Source organism: Phoxinus phoxinus, assembly GCF_949152265.1.
Source record: "Phoxinus phoxinus genome assembly, chromosome: 10".
Lineage (NCBI taxonomy): Eukaryota > Metazoa > Chordata > Actinopteri > Cypriniformes > Leuciscidae > Phoxinus > Phoxinus phoxinus.
In genome coordinates this window covers 1,418,020-1,427,937 of record NC_136885.1, presented here as the reverse complement: position 1 = coordinate 1,427,937, position 9,918 = coordinate 1,418,020, and the positions used below count along the sequence as shown (strand labels likewise).

The 9,918-nt window shown below is 39.3% G+C and overlaps 1 protein-coding gene across 3 annotated transcripts in view; it reads right to left on the bottom strand.

Moving 5' to 3' along the window:
• Positions 1-1,136: 1,136 nt before the first annotated feature.
• stx12l (syntaxin 12, like) overlaps positions 1,137-9,918 on the bottom strand; it is a gene marked incomplete at its 3' end in the record, with an annotated part of 9,741 nt that continues 959 nt past the window's right edge. For 2 of the 3 annotated variants that reach the window (XM_079626064.1, XM_079626065.1), the window contains exons 4-10: positions 7,632-7,731; positions 6,463-6,595; positions 6,330-6,378; positions 5,148-5,244; positions 2,135-2,207; positions 1,959-2,041; positions 1,137-1,860 (exon numbers count right to left, since the gene is read on the bottom strand). In XM_079626064.1, coding sequence (XP_079482190.1) covers positions 1,768-1,860; positions 1,959-2,041; positions 2,135-2,207; positions 5,148-5,244; positions 6,330-6,378; positions 6,463-6,595; positions 7,632-7,731 — 628 coding nt within the window. Of the gene's footprint in view, positions 1,861-1,952; positions 2,042-2,134; positions 2,208-5,147; positions 5,245-6,329; positions 6,379-6,462; positions 6,596-7,631; positions 7,732-9,918 lie in introns of those variants that run through there. The other variant, XM_079626066.1, reaches the window with a different exon arrangement.

Sequence of the window (9,918 nt, the reverse complement as noted above, 5' to 3'; positions counted from 1 at the left end):
TGTGGAGTGTGAGGTGTGTGTGGCGCGTGTGGTGTGTGTGTGTGTGTGTGAGGTGTGTGTGGCGTGTGTGTGGTGCGTGAGGTGTGTGTGGTGTGTGTGTGTGAGGTGTGTGTGGTGTGTGAGGTATGTGTGTGAGGTGTGTGTGGAGCGTAAGGTGTGTGTGGTGTGTGTGTGTGTGTGTGTGTGAGGTGTGTGTGGGTCAGTGGTGTTAATCAGTGGAGGACAGTGGGGGTGTTCGGACTTCTGATCATGCATATTATTAATGACGCACAAGAACCACTCGAGGATAACTTCAACAGGCTCTTCAAACTCGGCATTAACTTCAGTTATTATTATGATTTGTGATGCTGAAGCAGACCTGAGCAACAGAGCATGAGTATTCATCAGCATCGGTGACCTTTGAGGAACACTGATGTTTATTGTGCGCCACCTGGTGGATGAACAGTTATATGGTGCTTTGCTGTCCCACTTAAATCAGTTTATTCCTAAGAATATAGGACCAATACATTATGTATTATTATTTATCTTGTATTATCATAAAGCTGATGGAGGCCGTGGAAATAAAAACATTACAAGTAAAATCTATATTTGAAGAATATAACCTGCACTACTTTTCAAAAGTGAGATTTCTGAAAGAGTCTCTTCTGCTCACCAAAGCTGCACTTATTTAAAAACAGTGAGATATTATTCCAGTGTAAATCATCAGTTTTCTATGAGAATATACAGTAAAGTGTAATTTATTCCTGTGATCAAAGCTGAATTACTCCAGTCTTCAGTGTCACATGATCCTCCAGAAATCAGTATAATATGATGATCTGATGATCAGACACAGTTATGATTATTATCAGTGTTGAACACAGTTGTGCTGCTTCAGATTTTTGTGGAAAACGTCATACATTTTATTTTTCAGGATTCTTTGATGACGAGAAAGTTCAAAAGATCCGCATCTTGGTGAATAAAAGTATATTTCTGACCCCAAACTTCTGAATGGTATATTGTATAATTAACTGTTTATTTATTTCGTTTCTACTTTATAATTGCACTTTTGGAGTGTAAAGTCTTAAGCAGGATCATCAACAACATTTCTTTCTCTGATCTGAAATACAAAGTAGATGAGAGCTGAAGAACAATGTATTAAAACTTATTTGATCTTTATTATGTACTACCAAGAAATACATTTACTTGTGCGAATCAAAGCACTGTGCATCAAATCATACACAACATTAAAACAGTTTCTTTTAGTTAATTTAAAGAAATAAATATTTCTTAAGAGTATGTATTTTGCATAATTTCAGAGAAAAAATTACCAAGACCTGCAACAAAATACAAGTTGTAAAAGAAATTACATTCATGCAAACTGAATTCTTGTTTTAATGCTGTACTGTATTTGCTCCAGATAATTCACAGACAAACATATTCTATAGAAACTATTCTCTTACTATCAGTGTGTAACACATGAGTGCAGATATACACACAATTTACATTTCACACACACACACACACACACACACACACTCACAGATACACACAGAAATACACACACACACACACACACACACACACACTCTCACAGATACACACAGAAATACACACACACACACACACACACACACACACACACACACACACACACACACACACACACACTCTCTCTTTCACAGATACACACACACACACACACACACACACACACACACACACACACACACACACACACACACACACACACAACAGGATCCAGTACTTCTGTCAGCTTCAGCGCTCATCTTATCTGATTGCTTGCCAAATGATTATAGCAAAGATGGTTGCCACTAGCGACATGACAAGAGCCAGAATACACATCCTCTTGCGGGATTTTCTCTTAAAAGGAAAAAACACACAATTATGAACAGTCTCTACCAGCACTGAGACGTTAACATTGCATCTGCCACAAGTGTGTGACGGTGTGATGGTCAAACCTGATAGTAAGCGGCGTGTTGGATCTGCTCGGCCCCTCGCTCCACATGCACCTCAGCGCTCTCCACGTTCGCTTCAATGCTATCTGTGTATGATGACACAAGGAAAGCAGGCTTTAACATGTGTGAACGACTGAACCTGTGCAGAAAAATGAAGAGAGAGAGCTAGTCTAACCCACCGATCATGTCACCTTGGTCATGGATCATGACTGCGAGATCCTTGAAGATCTGATTCACATCCATGATGTCTGACTGAATCAAGAGCAGAAAGCAGTTCAGACACTGTACAATAACTCATCACCCAATTACCATTATCAATAAGTGATGACAGTGTATTAAAGTGTGCGTTAAAATAACACCGGGTTATGTCTAACTTAAAGGATAATTCCGGTATTTAACACTTTGAGTCTATATTGTAGTTTGTTTTGGATGAACAAGAGTGGTGGACAACATTTATTTGACAATGGTTCCTCTCTCGAGTTTTTGACTATAAAAGAATTGGCCATGGACCCATTTAACATTGGAGTCAATGGGCATGTCCGAAAATGTCATTAAAACAGCCAATAATGTTCGTTTTCAAAACTGTGGAACTCACCAAGTGATTAGTGATGTTAGTTGATGTTCCAGAAACAAAAAGTGTTGCGAAATACAGTTTCTGTCGCGTTTTATTCGTCATTTTGTAAAATCCCATTGAATTCTGTTGAAGGACTGAGTGCTGGTTAATATAAATGCGCTACCGGAAACGGAGAGGGGGTGTTTACATTTGGTCGATGTCGTCTTTTTGCTCGCTTCCGTTTCTCATAAGGCTAGCGAGCAGAGCAACTGTGCTCCGGGAGAGTAAGCCAAATAAACAAACAAAACCTTGAAAATATTGAAAGACGTGACCACTGACCAGTGCAATATGAAGTTGAACTCGACTGTGACCGTGAGTGTCCCGCGAGACATAAACATCGGTTATCGCCATCAAGTGGTCGGGAGTGTGCTAACGCTTCAGATTCAAATATTGAGCGGAAGTTACACAGTTGTGAAGTGTCTGAAAAAATAGTTCCACTATAGCAAAATAAATGGATTGGAATCATATATTGCGACGATATATTGTTTATAATCATCAACGAACACCACTAACCACTCGGTGAGTTTAACAGTTTTGTAAACGAACATTATTGGCTGTTTTAATGACATTTTCGGACATGACCATTGACTCCAATGTTAAATGGGTCCATTGCCAATTCTTTTATAGTCAAAAACTCGAGAGAGGAACCAGTCAAAAAAATGTTGTCCACCACTCTTGTTCATCCAAAACAAACTACAATATAGACTCAAGGTGTTAAATACCGGAATTATCCTTTAAGCTTGCCCAGACAGCAACATACATAGTGTCTGCCCAGATCCGGTATATGTGGATTCCACGCGGGAGGAGGTCTTCATTATTTTTAATTTGTAGCTGCTGCTTGGTAAATTGACTAATTTACAAATTTTTATTTATTTACAGTAGTTGTAGGGTAGTTGCTAGATTATCAGCAAGAGCAGTTCAAACTATTATGACGTAAATAACGCCTCTATGCTGATTGGCTGATCAGTGTTGCCTACTATTTTCAATGGAGAGTAGCTAAAGCCTGCTCAAAAAGTCGTTAAATGTCTCTAGATGACGCAGCGCAGCAACCGTTTTCTCTGCTAATCCGTGCTCATATACTGTATTTTAATATTATAGCCGAATCTACAATAAAGCAGTTCTCATTTGCATATTTTCTGTCAGACAACGGAACAAGTATGATATAGTGACTGACTACATTTTAACCAGCAGTTCAAAATGTTGCTAGATTTGACGTTTCCCAGACAGTGTCAGACTTTTTAAATTTTTCACTTAAAAAAAGCGACTACCCAGACAGCAACATAGTGTCGGCCCAGATCTGGCCCACATCTGGTGCGTGTGGAATCCACATGTCCCAGATCTGGGCCGACACTATGTTGCTGTCTGGGTAGTCGCTTTAATTAAAAGTCACTACAGGGGTCTGAAAAGTTGCTAAGTTGCTGTTTATATACCTGTCACAAACTGTTCTGAGATCCAAATGCAGCTGTTTATTGAGGCAATCCAGAATCATAATCCAAAAGACAGGCAAATTATCAAAACCAAAAGGTGGACATGTTTCAGCAGAAGTTATGGTGAAAAACTACATTGCCCATGATGCAGTACAGAACATTTCACTAATCAGAGAGTCGAAACAAGTCAAAAGAGCTCTTTAGCTCCGCCCACTCCCATGAAGCACTGCAAATGACGTAATCGAGTCTCCCTGCACTCTCAAAAGTTCAGTCTTGTATCTTTGTATTTTTCTCAGATGTTCTAATACTTGTTGTGCTTCAAATCAAAGTTTGTAATGTTGTGATTCTCCTCTTAGCTAGCTTTTGTGATCCCTACGGGAGAAATGAATGGAAAAAAATACTTTGGGCACTAATCTATACTCTACAGTGATTGGCTATTTTTGTATTTTTTTTACCAATGGAGGGACAAAGTTCTGGCTATTGATTTTGTGTCCTGTCCTCTTCTCTATTCACTCACACTCGCCGTATAGAAAAGTTTCCGAACGGTTGTAATTACATCGGTATATCTGACACGATCACAGTTGTTATGGCCTACAGTGTTTTTCCACCAGGTGGCGCTGTTCTGTGTTCTGGAGTGAGCGTCAGGAACAGGTGTGGTGGGTTACCGGTGATTGCGCTTGCATCGGGAGACAGCGAGTACAAAAGGAATGACGGATTTGGACTGGGGCCGCTTTCCTCTTCAGATCCTGATTGTTTTTACTTTTATTCTTTGTTTCCTTGAGTTGTAGTACTATTGATTTGACTTATTTTTCCATTAAATCTTTATTTGTTAAATTGGGTTCCATGTGTGGCCTCCCCGTTATTATGTTGCTTCACCTTGAGACAGGTGGACGTAACACAGTAAAGAGTAATTCTGTAACATTTTATGGTGTTACAATGGTGAAATTACAAACAAGAAAAACACATTCTGAGACATTAAATTATTAACTAGGAATTAAAAATTTAATAATTCTTCTCCCATTTTCCACATAAGTGTTGGGAACGCTGTGACGATCCGCCACTGATTTTACACCAGATTAGCTCTAATGCATATGGGTCTTGAAGAAAAGATCAATTTGGTACGCTGATGTCATACAGGAAGTGCTCACTCACCTCCAGCTGACGGATATTGGTCTCTCTCTCTTTAATAAGCTCCAGGTCCTCTTCAGTGACTGGCTCCTCTTCTGTCTGCATTCGCCACCCTTCATTTCTTTTCAAATAAACATTTCTGCAATCAGATCTCTAACCAGACCCACACTGTTCAGATTTGTTTCATATCATATCATCAGCGTTAGTTCACCCCAAAAATTAAAATGATGTCATAATTTACTCACCTTCATGTCAATGTAAAGAGTGGAAACAAACCTCATTGTTTCTTGCACAAGTTCAAACGTGCTGTTGCCAAATATCAAAGCCACAAAGAACTAAAGGTGCGTTCACACTACAAGCGGCTGTCGCTGCTGGTCGCCAGTGGCTGGCGGTCCCGCTACTGGTTGCCTAGCAATGTTTGTGAGTGACATTCACGGATGTTCCTCCATGTTGTAGACAACAAACCGTTTACTTGCCACTACAAACAAACATTTTGGAAGGAAAATTATAAATATAAATGGAATCAGTATAACATGCATAATATTAAAGATGAACGAGAAACTGTGAGTGCTTTTTGCCATCGCGGCTATTTAACTGCAGCAAACGGGCAAATACCGTCTATGTGTGTTCAGGAAACCAGTCCGGCTCTGAGTCAGCGCTGTGAACACCACTGTATGCACACGGAGATACATCACCACTTACAGCACAGTTTCTGATGGCTAATATTAGCTTCTCGTTCAGCTGGCCTCTGTCAGAGAGTGACGGATGATCACGCGCGCTCCACTGACTTCACTCCTATTGGTTGTCGCTCCCGAAAGTCGCTCCTCATTTGCATAAAGTTAAACAGATCTCAACTTAGTCGCGTCACGAGACACGCCCCTTCAGGTCGCCAACGGCCGCGATCGCGCGTGTCGCCGGAAAACGCCCGCTCCCCATTGAAATGAATGGTGACGTGTCGCTTGTAGTGTGAACGCAGCTTTAGTTTGGCACAAATCAAATATTTCCCCTTAGTACAGGCCCGTTCACATCATTATTTTCTAAACGCTTTAAGGTTTTGTCACAGAGCTTAATGTCGTTGCTGTCTGGGATGAGGGCGAGTAAATGATGACAGAATTTCCACTTCTGGGTGAAACTCTTCTCACACAGATTTGAACACTACAACAGAGACTCAATGAAGTCATGCCTAAATGAATCTGTGGAACCTACTTTTCAAACGTCACAAGCTGTTCGTCTTGATGGAGCTCATCAACCTGCAAGAGTAAAGGCTTTTTTTACTAAGGTAATGACACATAAAAATATAAGCAGTAGATAATGATCAAATGTGTGTTATTTTCCTGCAGTCTGGATCCGGCTCGCGCCCGCGCCACGGACTCGCGCTCCCTCTCCGCGGCTCGGCGCTGAACCACCTGGAAGTTGTTGAGCGCGGCGGAGAAGTCGTTCATCAGACGGTCCTTCTGGATCCGCTGCTGGCGCTGTGGGAAGACTAGCGTTAGCATGAGTGTGTTAACACAGTCTCACCCCAAAACGTCACATACTGACGGGTCTTGACCATACGGCAATATACGACGAAAAGGGTACCCTTTAACGTCCATGTGTGACGATTCGGGTATGGTTGGGTTTAGGTATGCGTTAGGGTACCGCTAGGAGGCGCTGCTGGTGCGCTTATGTCTGCGTCTCATATTGACGTTATAGGGGAACCCTTTTCGTCGTACGTTGACGTATGCTCAAGGCCCGTCAGTATATGACGTTTTGGGGTGAGACCGGGCTGAGTGTGTGGGGTCGAGCGGATTTATAATATCTCTTATTTATTACACGGCTCTGTGGAATACTTGATTCTGATTGGTCAATCGCACCATCCAGTGGTGGTATATGTTATTCCTCGATAACAACAGAAACACCGGCTCATCCGGGTCACTGAAGTCAGCAGCGCTATACGCTCGCTAGGAACAGTTTTTCTTTGTGGAAGTTTTGCGTTTACTGAGCTAATAAAATATTAAAACTCAGTCGAATCAATATTTTGTGTAGTTATTTAATTATGCCATCCAGTATCGCGGCGCTCTCTCTTGTTTCATACAAACGCAGCGGCGGCCATTTTGTGACTATTGTTTTGTACACTGTTGGATTATAAAATACAAACAGGTACGATTTTAAAACAGTTTAATCTGAAATCAATATCTCTTATTTATGTGTTGAAATGCTGTGTAATAAGTGATATAACTGTATACCGTATCTCTTAGATGTCCGTCTAGTTTGATCTTGCCGCTGAAACTGCTGTCTCGTTTAAAGAGCTAATAAAATATCTCAACTCAGATCAATATTTTGTGTCTGATTGTTGACTTATGTGGCAAGTAGCCGTGTAATAAGTGTGATAATGTACATCCAGCCGGTCGTCCACCGCTCCGCTCCGCGTCCTCATCACCCTGACGGGGTTATTCTCCGAGAACAACCGGCTGGATGTACATTATTCCGCATATAATGATATGATCTGAGCGAGAGCCGGCGACTCACCTGTTTTGAGGGGGACCGGGGCTGTGGCTGAGAGCCCAGCTCCTTCAGGTGTCTGTTGGTCTCTTTTGCTAACTGGTTCGTGTAGTGCTGCATTTGCTGGCTGTGTGCAACAATACAGAGATTCAAACCACCAGGGATTGTTATTATTTATTACACTCTCTTCCCAGCAAGCAATTTTGCATTTAAAAGACGTCTAATAGCGTCCAAGCACAGCCCTGACGTCTAGGCTAAAACAAGGCAAAATTTGGGCTGTCCGTGAAAATGTAATAGACATCTAAACCACAGCCCAGGAATAGACTAGTCACCAATTACATAACAAAGAAATGAAATGAGTGAAGAAATGAAACCAAACACCTTGTAATAACTGTTGACTTTGCTCACATGATGGAATATCATTCATCTCGCTAGTTATTTTGGCAAAACCGACATGTAACTAAACTCAAGGTTATATTTCCTTTTGAGCCCCTTTTGTCTCAAAATGTATTGTGCCCCTTTCTGATAATTGTAAATAATAATTGTTATTATTATAAATATTATAATAAATAAATACACTTACACTAACGTTTAAGCTAATACGGAAAATGTACATTTATCCTGCCATGCTACTCTAAAAGTTGCGGCAGCATGCGAGTTATTCTTAACTATAATAAAAGTATAACTCGATTTTAGACGCATTCTGAGTCTGACAATGTCATTCGTTTTTATCCAAGGCCATAGCAAGTGTTCTTAGCTTGGGGAAATACATCTAGTTAAATGAAATCTTAAGTCCATGTCCAACTCTAAATTGTAAGGAATTTAAATCTTTGATTTCATAGTAACACTTTACAATAAGGTTCATTTGTTCATTATTCATGTATGAACTAACATGAACTAACCATGAGCAACACATTTGTTACTGTATTTGTTCATCTTAGTTGATAACACAACTGTTAACTTAATTGTTTATTCATGTTATGTCACAGTCAGTGCATTAACTAATGATAACAAATACAACTTTTGATTTTAATGTTTTAGTAAATGCTAAAATTAATATGAACTAAGATTAATAAATGCTGTAGAAGTGCAGTTCATTATTAGTTAATGTTAACTAATTTAACTAATGAAACCTTATTGTAAAGTGTTACTGATGATAGCTTATACTTTCATACATATAATACATAGGCCTACATTACATTTACAACATCAACAAAACTAAAAATTAATTTTCCATAATTACCTTCTTGATTCTCAATGTTTTGTTTGGTAAAGTAAATTATATTTAGTAATATTATCATCATTTCCCTATTTTCATTTGATGTGTTATGCATTCCAATTGTATCAACATATTTTCTTAGAATGCCAAGGAAAGAAAGAATAAAAACAAAACAAAAATCAAGGAACTCTCTGATGGTGATTTATTTAATACATAATTGCATTTAAATTCTGTAAAAATGTAATTTGATTGTTATTTGTAATATCTTTTTTTTTAGTGCCCTTTTTGGTCCGTCCGCCCCTGCCCCTGAGGAGGTCTGTGCACGCCACTGAGCCGGACTATATCGGGTCTGTAGTTAACCTAGACGGTGAAATGACGGCTATTGCTTGAATTCATTTCAGACCAAAATGAGCTGAAAGTGTGCCTGGGAGTTTCTATACTCGGGGATGGACAGTTTTCCAAGGGGGAAAATTGCGTTATCCAGTCAGCCTTAATTTAGGGCATACATCATGGATTAAACTTTTTACATATCGTTTAAATTATATATGCAAATATTGGACAGAATTTATTGACACATTAGAGCGATAAAGAAACATGGACGAATGTGTAATAAAAAGTGGAGAGCGCTTGATGATAAAAACAGTTATTACAAGTGCAATATGGCGCAATGGAGAATTCATATTTAGTATTCGAACACTGACAAGCGGCTAAAAGGACAAATAAATACACAATATTTTTTTTAAATCTGAGTATTCATGTAAACGTAGTGAGTTTATGTCTGGAGTGAAGGTGAACAGATGTGTATCAGTGTATTGGGTCTGTGCATACGCTCTTAAAGTGACAGCAGTTTATTTAAATACATTTTTAAATAAAACATTTTTCCCACAGTATTTTATTTTGATTAATTTCATATTTTTATTTTAAATAAATATCCATGTATTTATGCTCATCTCTGGATATACTCTGGATATACTCTACATTCATTCACGTTGTGCTTGATTTTTAACAGTTCACATTAAAACATCTTTTTGCTAAAGTTAACACTCCTGAAGAAGAATTTGAACAAGTATTAAATCCTATTAGCAATTTCACTTT